This window comes from Oncorhynchus nerka, linkage group LG7 (genome assembly GCF_034236695.1).
Source record: "Oncorhynchus nerka isolate Pitt River linkage group LG7, Oner_Uvic_2.0, whole genome shotgun sequence".
NCBI lineage: Eukaryota > Metazoa > Chordata > Actinopteri > Salmoniformes > Salmonidae > Oncorhynchus > Oncorhynchus nerka.
The window spans coordinates 79,213,989-79,240,060 of record NC_088402.1 but is presented as its reverse complement, the minus strand read 5'-3'; the positions used below and the strand labels follow the sequence as shown (position 1 = coordinate 79,240,060).

Here is a 26,072-nt window from a genome sequence, read left to right as displayed (position 1 = left end):
CGGTTGGATGACAGTGGCACACAGGAGCCAGAGGGCCATAAAAACAGACTTTTGGAGATATTTTATTTATTTTACTTACGGTTCATAAAGTTTCAAATAGAAACAGTGAGAAAAATAGATGACAAATAGATACATTGTAACAAATAACAAACAGAAAATGGTTGAAAGTATACAGTCAGATAAAATCCTATGGTCTATTGATAAAGTACTCTGAAAATCAAAGAAAACAATTGCAGTCAATTTTGTTGAATTGTAAATGTTACCCTGCATGGCTACAAACAAGTCTTAGATGTTCCAGCAGGCAGAATTACATAAAAGTACAGTATATATTACTGATTTGATTTGATTTGAAAATCATTATAATCGGTCATTGTATGTCAGTATGACTTCTCAATATTGTAAAACAGGCAAATGTATTATCTAAACAGATATAGTTTGTTACAGATTTAACCCACATATTTTCTCATTTGTTTTGTATTTGTAAACAGACAACCATTGACAATTTCAGCAATATATTTGCCTTTAAAAATTGAATGAATATTGCTTTTTTAGTTGCTTGATATGTTCTCTTTCTGTGCTTTACTTTTGTAAGTGGAGTACTTTCTTTATATTCTTGTTACCTTCCTCACTTTCAAAACCACATCCATAGAAGCTTTTTTCACCAGCCTTTGTGTGCTACCATGGCCGTTAAAGATACGAAACCCTCTTCCTGGAATTGGTATGAGCCAGGCTGCTGAGGCTGGAAGTGCTAAGTCTACGGGAGACACCAAGTGTGGGTCAATTAGGTGAGACCTCGTTAGGGCAGCCATGTTGCAGGAGGATGTCAGCACACTCTTTGCTCCCAGTTTTTCTAGCCATGGTCATGGCTGTCCGGCCCTGAGGATCCCTGGCCTTCACATCACTTCCATACTGCAGGGAGGGAGAGATTGAACAATTCACCATTTACATTCTGTATAAAATTACCCCAAAATATAATCATTGAGAATATGTGAATTAATTAATTAATTATTTTAATGTGACAACATTTGACTTGGGCTAAAGGCCAACAATTTGTGTTTGGGGAAGATCATCATCAACAAATAATTTGTCGAGACCAGGGCCTTACCCAGACTAGCAGCTGTGTCATTACGACATCACCCAGCTGACAGGCAGCGTGCAGGGAGGTGTGAGGCTGTGGCTGTGAGGGTGTTCCTCCGTTGGCCAGGGCAGTGTTGATCTGCTCCTTGTTGCTGTGGGCCAGGAGCAGTAGGAGCCTGGGCAAATCCCTCTCTGTCACCGCGGAGAGCAGGCACACAGACATCGCAGTGTCCGCTGGGCCTGTGGGGCTTGGAGCAGGCAGGGGTGCCACAAACACACGCTGCTCGTATTTTGCACGGATCCATGATTCTCTCTCCTCTCTGTGAGAGAGACACAAGCATACAGTTGAGTTACCACGGAAACTGCTCATGGATCAAGAGAGAGATCTCTGTGGCAACATACAGTATCTTCCAGGACGTGTGCTCCGGGCATGGGCTGACCAACTGGAAGGTATCTTCACTGACATTTTCAACATGTCCCTGATTGAGTCTGTAATACCAACATGTTTCAAGCAGACCACCATAGTCCCTGTTCCCAAGAACACGAAGGCAATCTGCCTAAATTACCACAGACCCGTAGCACTCACGTCCGTAGCCATGAAGTTCTTTGAAAGGCCGGTAATGGCTCACATCAACAACATTATCCCAGAAACCCTAGACCCACTCCAATTTGCATACCGCCCAAACAGATCCACAGATGATGCAATCTCTATTGCACTCCACACTGCCTTTTCCCACCTGGACAAAAGGAACACCTATGTGAGAATGTTATTCATTGACTACAGCTCAGCGTTCAACACCATAGTACCCTCAAAGCTCATCACTAAGCTAAGGATCCTGGGACTAAACACCTCCCTCTGCAACTGGATCCTGGACTTCCTGACGGGCCAACCCCAGATGGTGAGGGTAGGTAGCAACACATCTGCCACGCTGATCCTCAACACAGGAGACCCCCAGGGGTGCGTGCTCAGTCCCCTCCTGTACTCCCTGTTCACCCTAGACTGAGTGGCCAGGCACGACTCCAACACCATCATTAAGTTTGCAGACGACACAACAGTGGTAGGCCTGATCACCGACAACGAAGAGACTGCCTATAGGGAGGAGGTCAGAGACCTGGCCGGTGCCAGAATAACAACATATCCCTCAACGTAACCAAGACTAAGGAGATGATTGTGTACTACAGGAAAAGGAGGACCGAGCACGCCCCCATTCTCATCAACGGGTCTGTAGTGGAGCAGGTTGAGAGCTTCAAGTTCCTTGGTGTCCACATCACCAACAAACTAGAATGGTCCAAACACACCAAGACAGTCGTGAAGAGGGCATGACAAAGCATATTCCCCCTCAGGAAACTAAAAAGATTTGGCATGTGTCCTGAGATCCTCAAAAGGTTCTACAGCGGCAACATCGAGAGCATCTGACTGACTGGTTGCATCACTGCCTGGTACGGCAATTGCTCAGTCTCCGACCGCAAGGCACTACAGAGGGTAGTGCATACGGCCCAGTACATCATTGAGGCTAAGCTGCCTGCCATCCAGGACCTCTACACCAGGCGGTGTCAGAGGAAGGCCCTAAAAATTGTCAAAGACCCCAGCCACCTCAGTCATAGACTGTTCTCTTTACTACCGCATGGCAAGCGGTACCGGAGTGCCAAGTCTAGGACAAAAAGGCTTCTCAACAGTTTTTACCCCCAAGCCATAAGACTCCTGAACAGGTGATCAAATGGCTACCCGGACTATTTGCACTGTGTGCCCCCTCCCAACCCCTCTTTTACACTGCTGCTCCTCTCTGTTTATCATATATGCACAGTCACTTTAACTATACATTCATGTACATACAACCTCAATTGGCCCGACCAACCAGTGCTCCCACACATTGGCTAACCGGGCTATCTGAATTGTGTCCCGCCACCCACCACCCGCCAACCCCTCTTTTACGCTACTGCTACTCTCTGTTCATCATATATGCATTGTCACTTTAACCATATCTACATGTACATACCACCTCAATCAGCCTGACTAACCGGTGTCTGTGTGTAGCCTCGCTACTTTCATAGCCTCGCTACTGTATATAGTCTTTTCACTGTTGTTTTTATTTATTTTCTCACCTATTGTTCGCCTAATACTTTTTTTGCACTATTGGTTAGAGCCTGTAAGTAAGCATTTCACTGTTGTATTTGGCGCACATGACAAATAAACTTTGATTTGATTTGATAATCTACAACACATTCTTGGATTCAACTATTTAAATCTTATTCTAGTCAAATAATGGTCTTCATTGGACAAAAATATTGGCTTTTCTTTTGAACTCTCACGAAACAGGTGACCATAAATAAAGCATCCAGATGTTTCCTATCTATTACACTGAACCAGGACCCTCACCGTGTGGAGTTGGGTGTAGGTTTGTGTCTGCCCTGGGTGTGGCATTCCCAGATGCTATTGGCCAAGTGGTTGCCGATGGCAGTCAGGACCTGTGTCAGCTCCCTGGGCCAGTCATCCAGGTCCAGAGAGCGGACGCGGGACAGGTGTGTCCCAAGATTACGGTGGATCCCTGAACACTCAATGCAGATCAACGCCCCCAGGTTGAGGCTGGCCCAAGTGGGGTCTGGAGAGGACATCCAAACCAGAGCAGAGGGATTGAGATCGAGAGTAAGGGATTGAGTAAAATAAAGGCTGCTTCTAACGTAATCAATCATTTTGCACTAATGACTCCTTTTTCATTACTACTGAAAAAAATGAATGGCTGTATCTGGTACATAGTATAATACTGACCTCTTTGCACATGCATGGACATTGAATAGAAAACGTTTTTAACTAGAGAGTTAGAGATATATATAAAGAGAGTGAGAGAGGAGGTCAAGTCTAGAAACCCACTTGGTGCTTCACAGTCCACACAGAAGCTGTTGCCCTTGGCATTGCGAATGGCCTGTATGGCCACCGCCTCACTCTGGCTGCTCCTCCGTGCCTATGAAAGAACACATAGTTGACATTTCACAAGTATGAAGTGGATGTGCATTGTGACTGAATACGTCTCTAAGGAATCAGCAACTTGGACCGCAACGCCTGTCAGTACACAGCCAATCAGCATTATCTTCACTCCCCAGTAGGGTTCCACAGGGAACATATATACATGTTATATACTATAAAACATTCAAAACTATTTCAACTATTTCCATTTATATAGTCTATTATAAGAAATCAACTTTGAATACTATTTTTAAACAGTACATATTTCCACACATCCCAGGCTGCTGCCCACTCAGTTCCTTGCCTTGTTCCTGAGGCTCTCACAGGATTGCAGGCTGGATAGTATCTGGCTCTCTATGGCCGTCACCCAGGCATCTCTGTCCTCCAGACTCTGGGCCTCAAAGTGCCACGTCTGTCCGGTGCTGGACACGATGATGAAGCCAGTATTCTCCTCATCTACAAAGACACGTTGAAAATGTAATACCATTAGTCCGCCATACTTCTTTACAGTACATCCACAAAAAGCACATGTAACCAGCATAAACACAGACTCACTTCATCACCATGAGATGTTCGCTGATCATTTTAAAAAAGGACACCGAGCAGGCAGACATTGTGCATGATGCAAAAAGTTGAAAAAGGGTGATTGAGAGAAAGAAAGTAACAAAAACCAACAACAAACCTTACAAATCACAGGTCAATCCAAAATGTCTAATACACTTGCTAGGTAGACAGACAAACAGACAAACAGGCATGAAACAACAGGTAGATTCAGTGAGCCAGTCAGCTCCTCACTGTTCCTTGTTGTTACCTGTCTTGTTATTGTTTCTCAAGGTACCAAAGCTTTTTCATTTCCACATTTTGTGCTTGGCTGCAGGGCAACAGTTTAGCCCAGATTAGCAGGAGATTAGGGAAAATAACAGCAAAATAGATTTATATAGAGTGCAAAATAATCTGGTAGAGATACAGTAGGAGGCCCAGTGCTCACCTTCAGCCTGTCCAATAGCTGTGTCGCCTTTCTGGTTCATACTCTTCTTCCTTGTTTTCTTCCTTTTGTCCATCATTGGAGAGGATTGACCATCTTTTCCAAAAGGGGGACTGGTTGCTCCTTCAATAGCATCTGACATTGGGGTACAAAGATGAATAAAACACTGTTTGTTATGTGTTGAGGGAACTTGCAGCTCTGGTCTATCATGCTCCAAAGCCCACATTGACATACTGTATATTAGAAACGTATTATTATTACATTTCTGACATACCAGCACTATGTGACTTGCTGGACAGTGTTGATGGACAACGTTTTACTCCTCTATCTCTGGGAGAAGACAATGCACCAGGCTGTTCTTCAACAGGCACAAGGCTTGGTGGTAATAATGGGGCACTGGCGCTCTCTGTGGGTGCAGCATCCTTGGCCACACCGTTCAGGCCAGGGAAGGGCCCATAAGGGGGGACTGCCCTTGGTGGGCGTTTCCCTGGAACCTTCACTGTGACACGCAGTAGGTCGATCTCTTTAGCGTGAGAATTCTGTATATAGTCCTGAAACCACCAAGATTATACCTGTTAAACTAGATTGTTTTGCTACATTTCGCGAGACTAGAAATGAAATGTTTGTTTTTTACTGTGTATTACAGTTCTCAGCACAGTGAATTCTCACATCAAAATAGATTTCAACTAATTTAACATCATAAAAAATATATATACAGTGGGGCAAAAAAGTATTTAGTCAGCCTCCAATTGTGCAAGTTCTCCCACTTAAAAAGATGAGAGAGGCCTGTAATTTTCATCATTGGTACACTTCAACTATGACAGACAAAACGAGGGGAAAAAATCCAGAAAATCACATTGTAGGATTTTTAATGAATTTATTTGCAAATTATGGTGGAAAATAAGTATTTGGTCAATAACAAAAGTTTATCTCAATACTTTGTTATATACCCTTTGTTGGAAATGACAGAGGTCAAAAGTTTTCTGTAAGTTTTCACAAGGTTTTCACACACTGTTGCTGGTATTTTGGCCCATTCCTCCATCCAGATCTCCTCTAGAGCAGTGATGTTTTGGGGCTGTTGCTGGGCAACACGGACTTTCAACTCCCTCCAAAGATGTCCTATGGGGTTGAGATCTGGAGACTGGCTAGGCCACTCCAGGACCTTGAAATGCTTCTTACGAAGTCACTTCTTCGTTGCCCGGGCGGTGTGTTTGGGATCATTGTCATGCTGAAAGACCCAGCCACGTTTCATCTTCAATGCCCTTGCTGATGGAAGGAGGTTTTCACTCAAAATCTCACGATACAAGGCCCCATTCATTCTTTCCTTTACACGGATCAGTCGTCCTGGTCCCTTTGCATAAAAACAGCCCCAAAGCATGATGTTTCCACCCCCATGCTTCACAGTAGGTATGGTGTTCTTTGGATGCAACTCAGAATTCTTTGTCCTCCAAACACGACGAGTTGAGTTTTTACCAAAAAGTTATATTTTGGTTTCATCTGACCATATGACATTCTCCCAATCTGCTTCTGGATCATCCAAATGCTCTCTAGCAAACTTCAGACGGGCCTGGACATGTACTGGCTTAAGCAGGGGGACACGTCTGGCACTGCAGGATTTGAGTCCCTGGCGGCGTAGTGTGTTACTGATGGTAGGCTTTGTTACTTTGGTCCCAGCTCTCTGCAGGTCATTCACTAGGTCCCCCCTTGTGGTTCTGGGATTTTTGCTCACCGTTCTTGTGATAATTTTGACCCCACATGGTGAGATCTTGCGTGGAGCCCCAGATCGAGGGAGATTATCAGTGGTCTTGTATGTCTTCCATTTCCTAATAATTGCTCCCACAGTTGATTTCTTCAAACCAAGCTGCTTACCTATTGCATATTCAGTCTTCCCAGCCTGGTGCAGGTCTACAATTTTGTTTCTGGTGTCCTTTGACAGCTGAAGTGTACCTATGATGAAAATTACAGGCCTCTCTCATCTTTTTAAGTGGGAGAACTTGCACAATTGGTGGCTGACTAAATAAGTTTTTGCCCCATTGTATACAGTACTAGTCAAAAGTTTGGACACACCTACCCATTCAAGGGTTTTTCTTTATTTTTTAAACAATTTTCTACATTGTAGAATTATAGTGAAGACATCAAATCTAAGAAATAACACATATGGAATCATGTAGTAACCAAAATGTGTTAAACAAATCAAAATCTATTTGAGATTTTAAGGTTCTTCAAAGTAGCTGTCACGACTTCCTCCGAAGTCGGTCCCTCTCCTTGTTGGGGCGACGTTCGGCGGTCGACGTCACCGGTCTTATAGCCATTGCCGATCCACCTTTCATTTTCCATTTGTTTTGTCTTGTCTTCCCACACACCTGGTTTCAATTCCATCAATTACATGTTGTGTATTTAACCCTCTGTTCCCCCCATGTCCTTGTCCAGTATTGTTTATTGTAAGTGCTTGTGCACGTTATGTCTGGTGTGCGTCGGGTTTTGTACCCATTTATTGATGGTTCTGGTTTCCGGTGGGTTTTTATTATTAAACCGCTCTGTTGGAAACACAGTTTTTGCTCTCCTGCGTCTGACTTCTCTGCCGCCAGTATGCACCCCTTACAGTAGTCACATTTCCTTGATGACAGCCTTGCACATGCTTGGCATTCTCTCAACCAGCTTCACCTTGAATGCTTTTCCAACAGCCTTGAAGGAGTTCCCACATATGCTGAGCACTTGTTGGCAGCTTTTCCTTCACTCTGCGATCCAACTCATCCTAAACCATCTCAATTGGGTTGAGGCCAGGTCATCTGACGCAGCATTCCATCACTCTCCTTCTTGGTCAAATAGCCCTTACACAGCCTGGAGGTGTGTTGGGTCATTGTCCTGTTGAAAAACAAATGATAGTCCCACTAAGTGTAAACCAGATGGGATGGCGTATCGCATTAGAATGCTGTGGTAGCCATGCTGGTTAAGTGTGCCTTGAATTCTAAATAAATCACCCACAGTGTCACCAGCAAAGCAGCCCCACATCATCACACCTCCTCCTCCATGCTTCACAGTGGGGACTACATATGTGGAAATCATCCGTTCACCTACTCTGCATCTCACAAAAATCTCAAATTTGGACTCATCAAACCAAAGGACAGATCTCCACCGGTCTAATGTCCATTGCCCGTGTTTCTTGGCCTAAGCAAGTTTCTTATTATTATTGGTGTCCTTTAGTGGTGGTTTCTTTGCAGCAATTCGTCCATGAAGGCCTGATTCACAGTCTCCTCTGAACAGCTGATGTTGAGATGTGGCTATTACTTGAACTCTGTGAAGCATTTATTTGGCCTCATTCTGAGGCTGGTAACTCTAATGAACTTATCCTCTGCAGCAGAGGTAACTCTGGGTCTTCCTTTCCAGTGGCGGTCCTCGTGAGAGCCAGTTTCATCATAGCACTTGATGTTTTTTGCGACTGCACTGGAAGAAACTCTCAAAGTTATTGAAATGTTCCGGATTGACTGACCTTCGTGTCTTAAGGTAATGATGGACTGTCATTTCTCTTTGCTTATTTGAACTGTTCTTGCCATGGTATTTTACCAAATAGGGCTATCTTCTGCATACCACCGCTACCATGTCACAACACAACTGATTGGCTCAAACGCATTAAGAAGGAAAGAAATTCCACAAATGAACTTTTAACAAGGCACACTAGTTAATTGATATGCATTCCAGGCGACTACCTCATGAAGCTGGTTGAGAGAATGCCAAGAGTGTGCAAAGTTGCCATCAAGGCAAAGGGTGGCTACTTTGAAGAATCTAACATCTAAAATATATTTAGTTTTGTTTAACACTTTTTTGGTTATTACATGATTCCATGTGTGTTATTTCATAGTTTTGATGTCATTACTATTATTATACAATGTAGAAAATAGTAAAAATAAAGAAAACCCCTCGAATGAGTAGGTGTGTCCAAACTTTTGACTGGTTTTGTATCTGATAACTAAGATGAGATCATGTTACTGGTGTTGGTCTGGTTGATTGTGGTGTGACTTACATTGTGGCTGGGGTGATAGACCAGTGAGCCGTTGTTGGACAGAGTGACATATTTCTTCTTCCACTCTTTGTTCAGTGAGCTCCCACTCCGCTTTGACAGGATACTCTGTTACAAACAATGGGTTTAATGTCATTAGGTTCCCTTCCATGACTGAAGAACTGAAACTAATCTATTCATTATACACAATATCCAGTGTGTGTCACACTGACCTGTTTGATAGCGATGGCCCGGCCACTGCCCACTTCACCTTTAGGGTCAACAGTCTTTTCACTGCCACTGCCTCGACGGTTCTGAGAGAAGTTGTATCAACATTATAGGGTTAGAGATGAGAGTGTGACAGGTATAAATATGGACTGACACAAGTGTACAGGACAGATGCGAAACGGTGTGACTATTACTGTATGTTAAACTGTACATTTATTTTAGCTCTGTTTTTAAATCAGCTTGTTTTAATCATATGGCTCTTTGGAACATTGTTCCGCTGATGAAAGATTCCAATAATTTGATCACCAGAGATTCTGAGAACAGTAACTGACCTTGAACAGAGACGTCCGCCGTTGAGGGATGTTTCTCATGGACCCTGAGGAGGTGATACTGCCACCCCCCTCTACCGCTGCCACCGCCCCTGCCCCGCCCCGCAGCTCTCTGTGGCTGATCACAGGGGTGGAGGGTAGGGAGGAGGGGTAGCCACTATTCAGTCCTCCATTACTGGCCTGAGAAGGAGAGAGAGGGGAGGACAGGGCGACAGACAGGGGGACAGACAGGGCGACAGACAGGGGGACAGACAGGGGGATGGACAAGAGGGCAGACGGAGAGTGGCACAAGGAATACAGAGAGAGGATGGGGACAAATGAGATGAAACAGAGAAAACTAGACAAACGGACAAGACAACATGCTCTTTCTCCTGAATACATTTGGTATCTACTAGACTAAATCCTACATCTGTGGTTCCCAAACTTTTTGAACCATTCTTTGAATCCATCAAGGTCCTCTTTTAAGCCCCCAGATGAACAAAAAACTCCTGCCTTGGGCCAATCAGTATAATTTTGTAAATGTCGGATCTCTATGGAAAGATACATAATTCATCCAAGTTTAATCGAAATTGGACCAGTGGTGTCTGAAATATCACGTGGGTTAGCTAGACTCATATTCCTGAGCATGTGTGCCAAATGTCCTCTCTGAGTCCAACAGATCAAGAGATATAAACCTAGTGTCTGTTATAGCGCCATCGTGTGGTCAACATGAATGTTCTTGCATATGTTGAATCTTCACAGTGTTTGCAACATGTGAACCAACTTTTGATACAATACGAATATCCTTGACTGATTTGCATTTATGTGCATAGAATACGCCCTCGTGAATGTTTATTGGTCAATATTGGCTATGATGTTTTAGGTGCTAGTCTAGAAAATATTGCGTTGAGACATCTTTGTCCATAGCTGCCACGTAACAAGATTTGTCCTGATCGGTCATTCGGTGCCGAAAGAGTAGCCTTTTATGTGTTTTTCACAAAATTCGAAAAGGTGGAAAATCCATCATTGTGGACCTTGTGGGTCCCTGAGACAAATTTGGTCCTTGTGAGGAGAGTGACCTATGTACCAAATGTCATGACTAGGTCAAATTGGGTGAGGGGTGTGACCTTTCAAAGTTTGCATTTTAAATCTGTTGTGATAGCACAACCATCTAACCAATCAGTGTAATTGTATAAATGGCAGCTCTCTATGGCAAGACGCATCATTCACCCAAGTTTTGTCAAAATCAGGCCAGTGCTGTCTGAGATATCGTACTAATGCAGGAGACAGATCCACAGTCCCCTCCCAGATTTTATTGTGGGTGACAACAATGTATCTAGCCACAGCTCAAGGTTTAGGCCTATAGGAGGAGCTTCAGTACTGTAGCTGGTATCCACCTGTGGGTCCCACTGCACTACAGTATTCATTTTATGTCAACAACACAGAAGAGATAAGCCTGGGAAAAAGACAGATGTGAACAGTGTGAGGCATGTTACCTGTCCAGGGAAGGATGCTGACCCCGATGTGGAGCCCCCAGAGTGACTGGGGGAGTTAGGAAGAGACTTGCAGGAGGCCAGGAATGCAGACTGTTTCTTCTGTGTGACTATTTTCTGGGCAGCTGAGAGGAGAGAGAAATACTGCACTAGTGAGATGGCACTAATCGCTCATTACTTCAGGATGTGAATTGTAGGTGTCAGGTAAGTAAGTACAGCTGTGCATCTCTGGTCAAACAATGATATAATCCTTTATGTAGAATGACATTGCTTTGAAATGATTTGTGAAGCATTTGTGTATAGTGCGACCGGAATGATTTATTGTTTTAAAACAATGGTAATGTGTCTGTACCTTTGGGTCCCCAGCTCTGACACCAATGCTCGACTTCAGTTAACTCACCCTCCTGAAAAACCCGGTCTATGTTGAGCCCATAGGTGGCACAGGTCTCATAGAACACACAGTGCCTCACATCAACACATAGCTGCCTGGCACGCATGTCCTCAATCACACGTGGGTTGGTACTGCTGATTTTGTCTATAGAAAGAGGACAGCGGAGACCGTGGGGCTTCAGACACTGAGATGAAGTCATATAGGCTACAGTAGCTTGTACAGTATATGCTCACTCTCTTCCATCTAATTATATAAAATAAGGCTGATGGTTCTGTAGATGCTATCCATCTGCCCTCTTACATTTCCCTGAACATATCCATCCATTTTTATTCCTCCATGTTCCGTACCTTGTGTCCCAACCACAACAAGTGGGATGTCAGCACGGCTGCGGTGTGTGTTGAGCTGGCTGTACAGCTGGTACACATCCTGGAAGCTGGCCTCATTCTCCAGACTGAACACAAGGACCACTGCATCTACCCAGTTGCTGAACTACAGACAGAGATTTGGTAGGAGAGGGAAGAGAAGCGGGAGGCGAGAGGCGAGAGGGAGACAAGTGCCAGATGGGTCAGGATAAGGATTAAGATGAATTGGTTAGATTGTAACTCTGTAATTATTTCTCAACTCATCATTGTGCATCAACAACGATGCAACAAGGTATACAGTGCATTCGGAAAGTATTCAGACCACTTTCCTTATAGCCTTATTCTAAAATGTATTAAATAAAAAAAATGTTTTCATCAATCTACAGACAATACACCATAACGACAAAGTGAAAACAAGCTTTTAAGATATTTTTGCAAATTTATAAAAAATAAAAAACAGAAATACCTTATTTACACAAGTATTCAGATCCTTTGTTACGAGACTGGAAATTGAGTTCAGGGGCATCCTGTTTACGTTGATCAGATCCTCTCTGACCAAGGCCCTTCTCCGTTTCTCAGTTTGGCCGGGTTTCTAAACTTTTTCCATTTAAAAATTATGGAGGCCACTGTGTTCTTGCGGACCTAAAATGCTGCAGAATTGTTTGTACCTTTCCCCAGATCTGTGCCTGGATACAATCCTGTCTTGGAGCTCTATGGACAATTCCTTCTACCTCATGGCTGGGTTTTCGCTCTGACATGCACTGTCTAATGTGTGACCTTTTAAAGACAGGTGTGTGCCTGTCCAAATCATGTCCAATAAATTGAACTTACCACAGGTGGACTCCAATCAAGTTGTTTTATTTTTATTTAACCTTTATTTAACCAGGAAAGCAGGCCATTATGTTAGAGTGGCCAGACGGAAGCCACTCCTCAGTAAAAGCCACAACAGCCTGCTTGGAGTTTGCCAAAAGGCACCTAAAGGACTCTCAGACCATGAGAAGCAAGATTCTCTGGTCTGATGAAACCAAGATTGAACTCTTTGGCTAGAATGCCAAGCGTCCCGTCTGGAGGAAACCTGACACCATCCCTACAGTGAAGCATGGTGGTGGCAGCATCATGCTGTGGGGATGTTTTTCAGTGGTGGGGACTGGGAGACTAGTCAGGATCAAGGGAAAGATGAATGGAGCAAAGTACGGAGAGATCCTTGATGAAAACTTGCTCCAGAGCACCTGTTCCAGAGTGCAGGACCTCAGAATTGGAAAACAGGACAACACAGCAGGACAACATAGCTAAGACAATGCAGGAGTGGCTTCGGGACAAGTCTCTGAATGTCCTTGAGTGACCCAGCCAGAGCCAGGACTTGAACCCGATCGAACATCTCTGAAGAGACCTGAAAATAGCTGTGCAGCGACGCTCCCCATCCAACCTGACAGAGCTTGAGAGGATCAGCAGAGAGGAATGGGAGAAACTCCCCAAATACAGGTGTGCCAAGCTTGTAGTGTCAAACCCAAGACGACTCGAGGCTGTAATCGCTGCCAAAGGTGCTTCAACAAAGTACAGAGTAAAGGGTCTGAATACTTATGTAAATGTGATATTTCTGTTTTTTTTTATACAATTGAAAAAATGAATAAAAATCTGTTTTTGCTTTGTCATTATGCGGTTTTGTGTGTAAATTAGTAAGGAGAAAAAACTATTTAATCCATTTTAGAATATGGCTGTAATGTAACATAATGTGGAATAGCTCAAGGGTTCTGAATACTTTCTGAATGCACTGTACACACACTCCAGCAAATACACTAGTACATTTACACACACCTGTGCATCAGGAGTAACTGCCTCCTCTCTGATTAGCAATAGATGACTCTGTCCATCTACCAATACCTCCTTCTTATATCTCCCCCCTGACAATGGAACAGCAGAGCAGAGGTTAGTTATTGTGTGTCAGAGAGCCACTATGAAAGATAAAATGGTAGCGCAAGAAAAGTGTTTTTCATGCTTACCTTCAATCTTCTCTAGTGGAAGATAACTGCCTGTTATGTATCTGTTTATCAGCGCTGACCTGCCACTTCGAAGACTTCCCAGCACCCCCTGCACAGATTAAAGAAGTTAGACAACACACACACAGCCTACTGTACACACACACACACATCTTCACTCATGGTAGCTTCCCTGAATAGAGTGTGAAAAGAGATGAAGCTCCATCTAACTTTTCTTTCAATTCATATTTAATATGGATGCTTTGTCTTACCACACGGAGCTCAGGGATGGATCGACTCAGGGTCCACTCTTGACTATTTGCACAAGCCGCTGCTTGGGAGAAAGGGACAGAGGAAATCATAATTTTGATAATTCAAGGGGAACAACAACCAGAATGGCCTTGGAAAGGACTCGCGATAAATGACTGCTATGTGAATTGGTTGTGTGGCAGTCAGGCACTCTTGATCAAAATAACCTTTCACGACAACATAAATGAGTCTACTAGACTAGGCTAGTTTGTCCAATGCACTGTTCATCCACTGTACCCCCAAGAGGCCTACCATACATATTTTGTGTCGTTCTCTGAGAACATCCTTCACATGATGTAGCTGCCATTCAAAGGCAGCTGTAGGGGGGAGGGGGTGGGGGGGGGCAACAACTCCCTTCGCTTTGTGTGTTGCTAGGCAGTAGAATGCTCTGCGCAATCCCAGTGGAACATACACACCAACACTGTTACTGTCAGGGATGGTACAGCACCAACACTGTTACTGTCAGGGATGGAACAGCACCAACACTGTTACTGTCAGGGATGGAACAGCACCAACACTGTTACTGTCAGGGATGGAACAGCACCAACACTGTTACTGTCAGGGATGGAACAGCACCAACACTGTTACTGTCAGGGATGGTACAGCACCAACACTGTCACTGTCAGGGATGGTACAGCACCAACACTGTTACTGTCAGGGAGGGAACAGCACCAACACTGTCACTGTCAGGGATGGAACAGCACCAACACTGTTACTGTCAGGGATGGAACAGCACCAACACTGTTACTGTCAGGGATGGAACAGCACCAACACTGTTACTGTCAGGGATGGAACAGCACCAACACTGTTACTGTCAGGGATGGAACAGCACCAACACTGTCACTGTCAGGGATGGTACAGCACCAACACTGTCACTGTCAGGGATGGAACAGCACCAACACTGTTACTGTCAGGGATGGAACAGCACCAACACTGTTACTGTCAGGGATGGAACAGCACCAACACTGTCACTGTCAGGGATGGTACAGCACCAACACTGTCACTGTCAGGGATGGAACAGCACCAACACTGGGTCTCGACCCCGCCCTGTGCAACTGGGTACTGGGCTTCCTGACCGGCCGCCCCCAGGTGGTGAGGTTAGGTAACAACATCTCCACCCCGCTGATCCTCAACACTGGGGCCCACACAAGGGTGCGTTCTGAGCCCTCTCCTGTACTCCCTGTTCACCCACGACTGCGTAGCCATGCACGCCTCCAACTCAATCATCAAGTTTGCAGACAACACTGCAGTGGTGGGCTTGATTACTAAAATCGACGAGACGGCCTACAGGGAGGAGGTTAGGGCCCTCGGAGTGTGGTGTCAGGAAAAGAACCTCACACTCAACGTCAACAAAACAAATGAGATGATCGTAGTCTTCAGGAAACAGCAGAGGGAGCACCCTCTATCCACATCGACGGGACAGTAGTGGAGAGGGTAGTAAGTTTTAAGTTCCTCGGCATACACATCACGGACAAACTGAATTGGTTCACCCACACAGACAGCATGGTGAAGAAGGCGCAGCAGCACCAACACTGTTACTGTCAGGGATGGAACAGCACCAACACTGTCACTGTCAGGGATGGAACAGCACCAACACTGTTACTGTCAGGGATGGTACAGCACCAACACTGTTACTGTCAGGGATGGAACAGCACCAACACTGTTACTGTCAGGGATGGTACAGCACCAACACTGTTACTGTCAGGGATGGTACAGCACCAACACTGTTACTGTCAGGGATGGTACAGCACCAACACTGTCACTGTCAGGGATGGTACAGCACCAACACTGTCACTGTCAGGGATGGAACAGCACCAACACTGTTACTGTCAGGGATGGTACAGCACCAACACTGTTACTGTCAGGGATGGTACAGCACCAACACTGTCACTGTCAGGGATGGAACAGCACCAACACTGGTGTGGGACTTCACTTGGCCTCCTTGACATCCCTTGGCTCCCGAAGGCTGGTCACCGGGCTGGCCAACAGGCTGTGTGTATTCAGCAGGGATTCCGGACCCTGACCAGGCGTGCGTACAGGGATATTGCTCCTGGTCGGGGTGTGGTTGGGGTCGACTGCTACCACCACAGGTGTCCAGCTTTGTGGTGTAGTTGTGCTGCATGTTACAGTTTTTCTCAGTCGCTTCGGTGCATTTCTTAGATCAAAAGTGCAATTCTTGAAACTACTTGTACAAATTCCAAATCATCTAGTCACTTGAGCACATCATTAAAGCAATTTCTTATTCCTTTTGAACAAATTGCAATTGATAATGTACACGTGTCAGCTTTTTTCCACATTATCAATTGCTCATGTCATGTTGATCAAAATGTAGTAGATGGTTCTCTGTTGAATAGTCTTACCCCTCAAAACATCTAGGCATTAGTTCCTTGCATAAGCCATTACATGCAAAATTGTTGAACTAGTTGTCATAAACTGTCAAGCATAGTTTTACACATTTCTATTAGACCTTTTGTACAAAAACGTGAATTGATGAATCGTGCAGGTGAAATTGACCCTCACTCATGAAGGAATGTAAAGTGTTAGTTCAACCAACAATCAACCAGTTGTCTAAATTTCTCAAAGGTGCATCTCATGAAGAATCATTTGGCAATATATAGACAGACCAAAAACACAGAGTTGCAATTTTCCAATAATGGATGGACCAGGAAATGAACAGGGTCAACAGCCAAGAGGAGGAGGAAGAAGAGGAGCAAGGATGCATGGTGGCAAAACAGAGGAAGAGGCAGAAGAGGACATAGGCTCCACCCGGCACAGCCAGAAGAGGACTGGCCACCCCTCATAGCCTGGTTCCTCTCTAGGTTTCTTCCTAGGTTTTTGCCTTTCTAGGGAGTTTTTCCTAGCCACCGTGCTTCTACACCTGCATTGCTTGCTGTTTGGGGTTTTAGGCTGGGTTTCTGTACAGCACTTTGAGATATCACAGTTACATTGACAACATGCCTAAACATTTTGACGTCCTTGTTCGTGAACAATGACTCAATGACTTATCATTCTGATGACACTGACATGATCATTGGCATGAATATTTACTTTTGAGAGATGTACTAAGGATTTTTAGTGACTGACTAGCTTTAGAAACATATCTATTGTATATTGCAATTTGTACAAATTGTTCTGAGAAATGCACTTATTATTTTGCACATGTTAGGAATGATGTGAAAAATGCACCAAAGCGACTGAGAAAAACTGTATTACTTTTGAGGTGACTGTTGTTGTCTGGTTGTCCTCTTTCTCCCCTGCTGCATTATTCTCCACACAGTAACATGTCAGTCTTCACATTGTCAACAGTGGAGGAGATAATGACATTGTCACTTGCCACTTTCTTTGGGAAGAACATCGCCACACAAGGTGCCTTGTCACTCAAGGGTGATTTCCTCTCCTCTAGTTTGAGTTCACTACCTTTCCCACCCTCCAGGAAAGAAACATCTTCCTGGTTCTCCTGTGTACTGAGGGTCTGTCCCTTCTCTGACCCATCCCCTTAACCAGGGTGAGGGAGATGAGGTAGGTGGTGCCCTGGTGCAGTGTGTCGGCTCGGCTCATGTGATCAGGCTCCGGTAGACACACCGTAGACAGATACATTCAGAAAGAGCTGACACTGACATGGATGGATGACTGACAAACTTTGAAATCCTAATCCTCAAAAGAATATGACAGCAGGTGGGAGCAAACTTAGATAGAGAACAAGTGAGAGAGAGGGAGCTGAAGAGAGAGAGAGAGAGAGAGACAGAGAGAGAGAGAGAGAGAGAGAGAGAGAGAGAGAGAGAGAGAGAGAGAGAGAGAGAGAGAGAGAGAGAGAGAGAGAGAGACAGAGAGAGAGAGAGAGAGAGAGAGAGAGAGAGAGAGAGAGAGAGAGACAGAGAGAGAGAGAGAGAGAGAGAGAGAGAGAGAGAGACAGAGAGAGAGAGACAGGGGGAGAGAGAGAGAGAGAGAGAGAGAGAGAGAGACAGAGACAGAGACAGAGAGAGAGAGAGAGAGAGAGAGAGAGAGAGAGAGAGAGAGAGAGAGAGAGAGAAAGAGAGAAAGAGAGAGAGAGAGGGAGATAGAGAGAGAGAGGGAGAGAGAGAGAGAGAGAGAGAGAGAGAGAGTGTGAGAGAGAGAGAGAGAGAGAGAGAGAGAGAAAGAGAGAAAGAGAGAGAGAGAGGGAGATAGAGAGAGAGAGGTGGAGAGAGAGAGAGACAGAGAGACAGAGAGAGAGAGAGAGACAGAGAGAGAGAGAGAGAGAGAGAGAGAGAGAGAGAGCTGAAGTATCTCCTCATGGGATTAGAACAGAACTGCTATACCTGCTCTAAGATGTATTTATTCCTTTACTTCACTTCCCTCTTCACCTCTTCAATGCTTTTAGATTTAGGATTCCAGTCATCCATTGTCAGTGTTTCAATTCAACTTCCATTAATTTTGTTGCAATGTACAAAAATACCATCTTCTGCCACAAATATCAAAAGAAACTGAAATCCATTTAGTAGCGTCCAGTTGTGTTAAAACATCCTATAGTAAAAACATCTGGATTAAAGTGAGTATAAAATCAGCTGTATAACATGGTTTCAATTATTAACTTGTTGTATTTGTGTTGTGTTGCCGCTCCCCCATCTCCAATAGTGTTCAACTTCCTGTCAACTTCCTGTCCCATATTCTATGCAAAACTCAAATCAAAAGTTTAAAAAAATCACATTTCACTGAAACTGTCGATCAGGAGTGTCAGGAAAATCTAAAGGATTTCAATACTGCCATGTTGAAAAAAAAATTTTTGTACGGTATCAGAAAATATCCTCACAGAGTGCCGTTCAGACTATGGGTTATCCTCTTCAGCCATGTGTTCTGACAGCAACCTCTACTCAGAGAAAGGTCTGAGCAAGAGACAGACGGGACAGTGATTAGGTTTGATGTGGATCAGGAAGAAAAAGCCACTACGATCCAATCGCAGGCAGAGATCTGGAGATGCATGACCGAGTCACAGCGCCCGGCCACCATCACATTTACATTTACATTTAAGTCATTTAGCAGACGCTCTTATCCAGAGCGACTTACAAATTGGTGCATTCACCTTATGACATCCAGTGGAACAGTAGTGCATCTAAATATTTTAAGGGGGGGGTGAGAGGGATTACTTTATCCTATCGTCAGTTCCTGTGTCCTTCAATCGTGTCAGGCATTGTGCATGTCAATAGGGCCACCGGTCTGTGAGGCTGAGCCAAGCCTCTGCAATGAACACTGAACAGCTCTGGCTCTGAATCTTTCTGCTATACAGACAACAGGTACGACATGAGTACAAAACCCAGTCGCACAGCTGGTACCTGAGAGTATGTTTACGGAGAGAGAATCTTCGCAAGCCCTCCTCTAGATCCCCTTCTTGTGTGAGTGCCAAACCAAACAGAGAAGGAAAACCCTGTTTCTCTTATTCCCCCCTCACTCTTTTTTTTTACCTCTCTGCCTCTCAGCATACAGACTGTGCACTGTCCCAGCTCTTCATTGCTCCTCCCCCCTCATCACCCTCTCTCTCGCTCTTGCTCTCACGCTCTCTCCTTGTTGTAAAGAGGGAGCTGATGAGGTATAGAGGAAATGACTACTAAATCTGTAAACCATATTATGTCATAATGGACCCATGTATTTGTAATGAATACAATGGGAGACAGAGAGCTGGTTTCAATTGCAGGGCGCAGCAGGTGTTTATTTGGAAAGGACCACAGGAGGAGGCAGGTAGCTGGGTCCAGGGGCAGGCAGAAGGTCATACACAGGGCATCCAAAAAGGCAACAGTACAGGCAGGGAAAAGGCTAGTACCATAGTCCAGGAGATCAGGCAAGATGTTGATGACAGGAAATCTGATAGGCAAAAGTACAGGCAGGGAATAGTCAAAAAGGCATTGTTAGTGAGGATGGCCAAAAACTATGATACACAGGAGGACTAATATGGAAATAAACAGAGCTCTGAATAGAATGTGTACTTAAACAAACAATACCTCACAATGATGGGGTGCAAAGAACTGAACTAAATTGTGTGTGTAAATGACATACAGGTGTGTGAACAGGTGATCAGAATTCAGGTGGTTGGGATCTGGAGAGTGAGCTCCGTTCAGGGGATCTATGTGTTTGAGAGTGTGAGCTGGAAAGTGGGCTGGAAAGTGAGCTGTGTTCAGGGGATCTATGTGTTTGAGAGTGTGAGCTGGAAAAAGGGCTGAAAAGTGAGCTGCTTTCAGGGGATCTACGTGTTTGTGAGTGTGAGTTGGAAGCAGACATTACAGTATTGATGTGAAAACTGAATTGCATTTATATGAACTATTATGATTGTAAAATGTGAACTTAGATTTTTTTTAAATAAAGATTAAAAAATAAAGATGACAAAAAACATAAAGATTCTAAAAAATAAAGATGACAAAAAACATAAAGATTCTAAAAACGAAAGTAAAAAGGGCTGGTGGTAAAAGCATAGAAACAAGCTGGTGCAAGAAGGAAGGAAAGACACACCAAAGGAAGACAGATCAGAGAGAGAGAGAGAAAGAGAGAGAGGGGATGAGAGAATAATGAACGAGGAAGGAGGCGTGGAGAGGGTAATGAAGAGTGACAGTGGAACAGAACGAGGGCGAGTGGAGAGGAAGAAAAATAGAGACTGACTTCACATTCTCCTCTACCTTGTCTGTTCTTCTTATACCACAGCTGTCTGAAGATCCGTCATCACAGCCACTCAGTGTTATGGTTATCATCAGCTTCCCCCTCAGGCTTTACTCAAGATGCTGACCTGGCTGACCTGGCTACTAAGGTGCTAGGATCTTCCCAGCTCCAGTGGGTGAACAATTGTCCTTTCTCCTCTCATACTCTTTCACCAAAGGATCTGTGTGTGTGTGTGTGTGTGTGTGTGTGTGTGTCTGTCTGTCTGTCTGTCTGTCTGTCTGTCTGTCTGTCTGTCTGTCTGTCTGTCTGTCTGTCTGTCTGTCTGTCTGTCTGTCTGTCTGTCTGTCTGTTTGCGTGTGTGTGTCTGCTTGTGTGTATGTGAGTGACGATCCCTGTGTGAATGTGCTGATCTGTAGCATCTATACCACATACAGGATGTGTTCATTAGCAGTGTGAGAAGGTGAGAACTTAATCCACATCAAAAAGATCATTTCAAGCTAAATTCATTCCAAAAAAAATAATGCTTTTAAATCAAATGTTCTATAATAGACTCATTAATGCCGTAGTACATCTCTATGACACATTTAATCTATTTTCTACACACATTTTATGGGTTTCCTTTGTAAAAACCTGTTGTTTACGAACAGTTTTGTGAGGGTTGTATATGTTTAGAATCTTCACATACACTAGACAGATCAGTCTCTCCCTGCTGACATCCTGATACACAGCATCCAACTACCCACCTTTCTCACCCCTACTCTCCCCCCATCTAGCCCTCTCACTGTCGCTGAGGGAGCCATGACCACACGGAATAGAAAAGATTCTGACAGCGTTTCAGTTACAGGGGGGAAACGCAACCTAGAAACAACATGACTACAGTCTCAAACACAGAGGAAGTGAATTAATGTGACTAATGCAACATGTTATTTTTGGAAAGCAGGTCAATTTATGTGTAAACATCCTGCAGAACATCTAAAACAGGAACAACTGCCATGTGTCCGTATAAAATCCTATTTTTTGTGTTGAATTACTCACTCTGAATTACCTCTTGTACAGAGGTTTATGTCTATTTCTGTTCTGTTTCTTGATTAATCAAATTAATCTGATATAGACACCCCCAGATTTGAGATGGAAGAATCCAGTTGTCCAAGGCAAGAAATATCAGAGATGTGTGCGCTTCCTCTCTCTCTTTTCTCTCCCGCTGTCTCTCACACACGCGCACACACACACAGAGAAAGAGAGAGAGAGTGAGAGAGATAGAGAGAGAGAGAGAAAGAAAGAGAGAGAGCGAGAGAGAGAGACAGAGAAAGAGAGATAGAGAGAGAGAGAGACAGAGACAGAGACAGCGACAGAGACAGAGAAAGAGAATGAAAGAGAGATAGAGAGAGAGGGAGAGAGAGAGAGAGAGAGAGAGTGAGAGAGAGAGAGAGAGACGGAGATGGAGATGGAGAGAGAGAGAAAGAAAGAGAGAGAGCGAGAGAGAGACAGAGAAAGAAAGAGAGATAGAGAGAGAGAGAGACAGAGACAGAGACAAAGACAGAGACAGAGAATGAAAGAGAGAGAGAGAGAGAGAGAGAGAGAGAGAGAGAGACGGAGATGGAGAGAGAGAGAGACAGAAACAGAGAGAGAGCGAGTCAGATGGACACTGACCGAGGGCAGTGTTCAGGCTGTGATTGTTCATATTATTTCATCTTTGCTGGGAACCATCCCTGGTCCTCTTTAATTAGTTTTCTCTACAGATATCTCCCGCCCTCCCACTCGCTTGGCATGCTGCAGTGAACAGAGCTGCTGTATGTGACAGATCCCAATTCAAATGGCTTCATTCTGCACCCCGGAGCATCACTTCTTCTCCCCACTCTTTCGACTCACTAGCATTCAATTCCTAACAGAAACGCCCATCTTTCCACCAGTGTACTCCACACTATGTAAGCATCCCAAATGGTATCTATCTGAGATGGACATTCTTTGATCATGGCTGCCATTGAACTTTTGATAGCCAAACTTATGAATTACAGAGCCTTCAGAAAGTATATCCTTTGACTCATATCCTTTGACTCATTTCACATTTTGTTGTGTTACTGCCTGAATTCAAAACGGATTAAATATAATTTTTTCTCGACCATCTACACACAATTCCCCATAATGATGAAGTGAAAACATGTTTTTTGACATTTTTGCAAATGTATTGAAAATTAAATACAGAAATATCTCATTTACAGCAGTAATCACACCCCTGAGTCAATACATGATAGGATCACCATTGGCAGCGATTACAGCTATGAGTCTTTCTGGGTAAGTCTCTAAGAGCTTTGCAAACCTGGATTTGCACATTATTCTTTAAATAATTCTTCAAGCTCTGTCAATTTGGTTGTTGATCATTGCCATTTCTAGACAGACATTTTCAAGTATTTCCATAGATTTTCACGCCGATTTAAGTCAAAACTGTATCTAAGCCACTCAGGAACATTCAATGTCGTCTTAGTAAGCAACTCCAGTGTATTTTTGGCCTTGTGTTTTAGGTTATTGTCCTGCTGAAAGGTGAATTTGAACCAGGTTTCCTCTAGGACTTTGCCTGTTCTTAGCTATATTCTGTTTATTTTTTGTTAAAAAAAACTCCCTAGTCCTGGCAGATGACAAGCATAGCCACAACATGATGCAGCCACCACCAAGCTTGAAAATATGAGGAGTGGGACTCAGTGTTGTGTTGTGTTGGATTTGCTCCAAACATAACACTCTGGATTCAGGACATGAAGTTCATTTCTTTGCCACAATTTTTTTCCAGTTTTACTTTAGTTCCTTATTGTAAACAGGATGCAAGTTTTGGAATATTTCTATTCTTTACAGGCTTCCTTTTTTTCACTCTGTCATTTAGATTTGTATTGTGGAGTAACTACAATGTTATTGATCCATCCTCAGTTCTCTCCTATCACAGCCACTAAACTCTGTAACTGTTATAAAGTCACCATTGGCCTCATGGTGAAATCCCTGAGCGGCTTCCTTCCTCTCCGGCAACAGAGATAGGAAGGACACCTGTGTCTTTGTAGAGACTGGGTGTGTTGATACACCATCCAAAGTGTAAACAACTTCACCATGCTCCAAGGGATATTCAATGTCTGCTTCTTTTTTTACCCATTAGGTGCCCTTCTTTGCGAGGCGTTGGAAAACCTCCCACGTCTTTGTGGTTGAATCGGTGTTTGAGATTCACTGCTCGACTGAGGGACCTTACAGATAATTGTATGTGTGAGGTACAGAGATGAAGTTGTCATTCTAAATCATGTTAAACACTATTATTGCACACAGAGTGAGTCCATGCAACTTATTATGTGAATTCTTAAGCACATTTTAAATCCTGAACTTGTTTAGACTTGCCATAACAAGGGAGTTGAATACTTATTGACTCAAGACATTTCCGTTTTTTTTAATTGACTTTGTACAAATTTCAATAAAAAAAATTCTACTTTGACATTATGGGGTATTGTGTGTAGAGACACAACATCTCAATTTAATACATTTTTAATTCAGGCTGTAACACAACAAAATGTGGAAAAAGTCAAGGGGTGTGAATACTTTCTGAAGGCACTGTATGTAAAATAAATGTTTGAATGTATATTAGGCATATATCTCTAAGGCCATGCAGAGGTCTGGCAGATCAGACAAATCTACTCAAAACGTGTCAACACATTTTGTGTCCCAGACGGAACCGTATTTCCTGTACATTTGCACTACTTTCGACCATAGCCCTTCACACTTTATTTTTTCATCCAGGTCTTATCTTATTTGTGTAAATATTTGCAGCATTTTGAGGGGGTGAACCCTTCGGTTGGGGTGGGTGAGGGAGTGGTTGTGGGAGGGCCATAGAAAGAAATAGAAATACTAGAAGGGGAAAAGGCTCCAGAGTGGTGCAGCAGTCTAAAGCAATGCATCTCAGTGCAAGAGGTGTCACTACAGTTCTTGGTTCGATTCCAGGCTGTATCACATCTGGTCGTGATTGGGAGTCCAATAGGGCGGTGCACAATTGTCCCAGGGCTGTCTGGGTATGGTTAGGGGAGGCTGTCATTGTAAATAAGAACGTGTTCTTAACTGACTTGCCTAGTTAAATAATAATAACATGTGCAGTATGAAGACAATAGGGTCCCATTTGGGACGCAGACACAGAGTAGTAAAGCACCAGTGGCTCTCAACTATTCTAGTGACTTTTGTCTCGTCCGTCAAACAGGAAAGTGAATAGCTCTCCTTTATTAAATCATACATTCATGATCCACAAAGCAAATGGTTAACCAATTACTTTATGTCATTTAATCTCATTCACTTGTTAAACAGAGACTAACAATGAGAATGAGGATGAGAGTAATACATTGTGTCTCTGTGAAGTCAAGAAAATAACTAAACAACTGTGGGTGAAGGAAGTGACGAAAGTGACATAATTCACATGCAAACTATGGTGCTGAGAAACTGTCCTGGTCTGAGAGGAAGTGGCTTTGAGAGCAACAGAAGAATAAGAAGAGTGGCAGACAGACAGGAAGTAGGCTAGAAGCCCAGAGTTCTGGGTTGAACAAACCTGCTGCCATGGCAATGACCACAGAGACAGGTTAGTTACAATTGTTGTCACTTAACTGATAGAGAGGATGTGTGGAAGAAAGAGTCCCCACCTCAGTCAAACACAGGAAGCTACAAGAGGTTGATCTTATCAGGATCTGAAGTCAGTTGTTTTTTCTAATACACTCACAAGGGACAAACAGACTGGACCACTAAGTAACTGTACAATAGTAGATGGGATAAGAAAGACCTCACATTGGCTCATCGAAAACAAGAGAGAGCATAGCTAGAAACTCATTTATAACATAAAACTGCATAAATCACGTGTGAATGCTATATGACAAGTTCAGTTCAGTAACACCATGGTATAGGTCACAGCAATTGAAAATGGAATATTCTAATTTGAAGTGAAACACAGCTTGCCCATGTTGTAATGAGAGGAGAGCTTACCTTGAATACTGTGGAGGTAAACCTTAAGGCCAGAGCGGAGCTGCTGATCACCAACCCTCTCAAACTGCTTAAACAGTTTGTTGATTGTATTCTGAACGGATTCATGCCGTTTTACCTCTGCTCTTATGGCACTTGACTGAGACAATTTATTGCTGCTATTCATCTTGAAGTATGTAGATTGAAATAAACTGGGTAAATAATCCAGTTTGCTTCAGCCCATTTGAACTCCTCTCTTTTTCATTCCACAACTGTTCATTCCGTTAAAATGCAAAAAAAAATATACTCCAAGAGAAAGTTACACTCAATAGTTTAGATCGCAGGACACCAGAGCTCTCATTGCAACGTTTTTCAATTTCCTCTGACGGCTTTGAAATCAC

General features: G+C 43.7%; 1 protein-coding gene and 1 long non-coding RNA gene across 3 annotated transcripts; one reads left to right on the top strand and one right to left on the bottom strand.

The window, feature by feature from the left end:
* Positions 1 to 46: 46 nt before the first annotated feature.
* On the bottom strand, positions 47 to 26,072 carry LOC115120536 (arf-GAP with GTPase, ANK repeat and PH domain-containing protein 2-like). 2 transcript variants are annotated; one of them, XM_065020847.1, is made up of 17 exons: positions 25,696 to 26,072; positions 14,052 to 14,113; positions 13,804 to 13,891; positions 13,619 to 13,704; positions 11,789 to 11,930; positions 11,451 to 11,585; positions 11,054 to 11,175; positions 9,582 to 9,758; positions 9,255 to 9,335; positions 9,046 to 9,150; positions 5,299 to 5,575; positions 5,028 to 5,159; positions 4,344 to 4,495; positions 3,947 to 4,037; positions 3,455 to 3,677; positions 1,106 to 1,397; positions 47 to 909 (listed from the first exon to the last, which is right to left on the bottom strand). In XM_065020847.1, exons 1-17 carry the CDS (start codon positions 25,856 to 25,858, stop codon positions 778 to 780), a joined length of 2,460 nt encoding a protein of 819 aa, XP_064876919.1. In that variant the 5' UTR covers positions 25,859 to 26,072; the 3' UTR covers positions 47 to 777. The 2 variants fall into 2 exon arrangements, with proteins under 2 accessions (XP_064876919.1, XP_064876920.1); XM_065020848.1 differs by having other exon boundaries at positions 14,052 to 14,110.
* On the top strand, positions 20,680 to 24,172 carry LOC135572578 (uncharacterized). The gene is made up of 2 exons (XR_010464420.1): positions 20,680 to 20,880; positions 22,929 to 24,172. It is a non-coding gene; the product is annotated as an uncharacterized LOC135572578 (long non-coding RNA).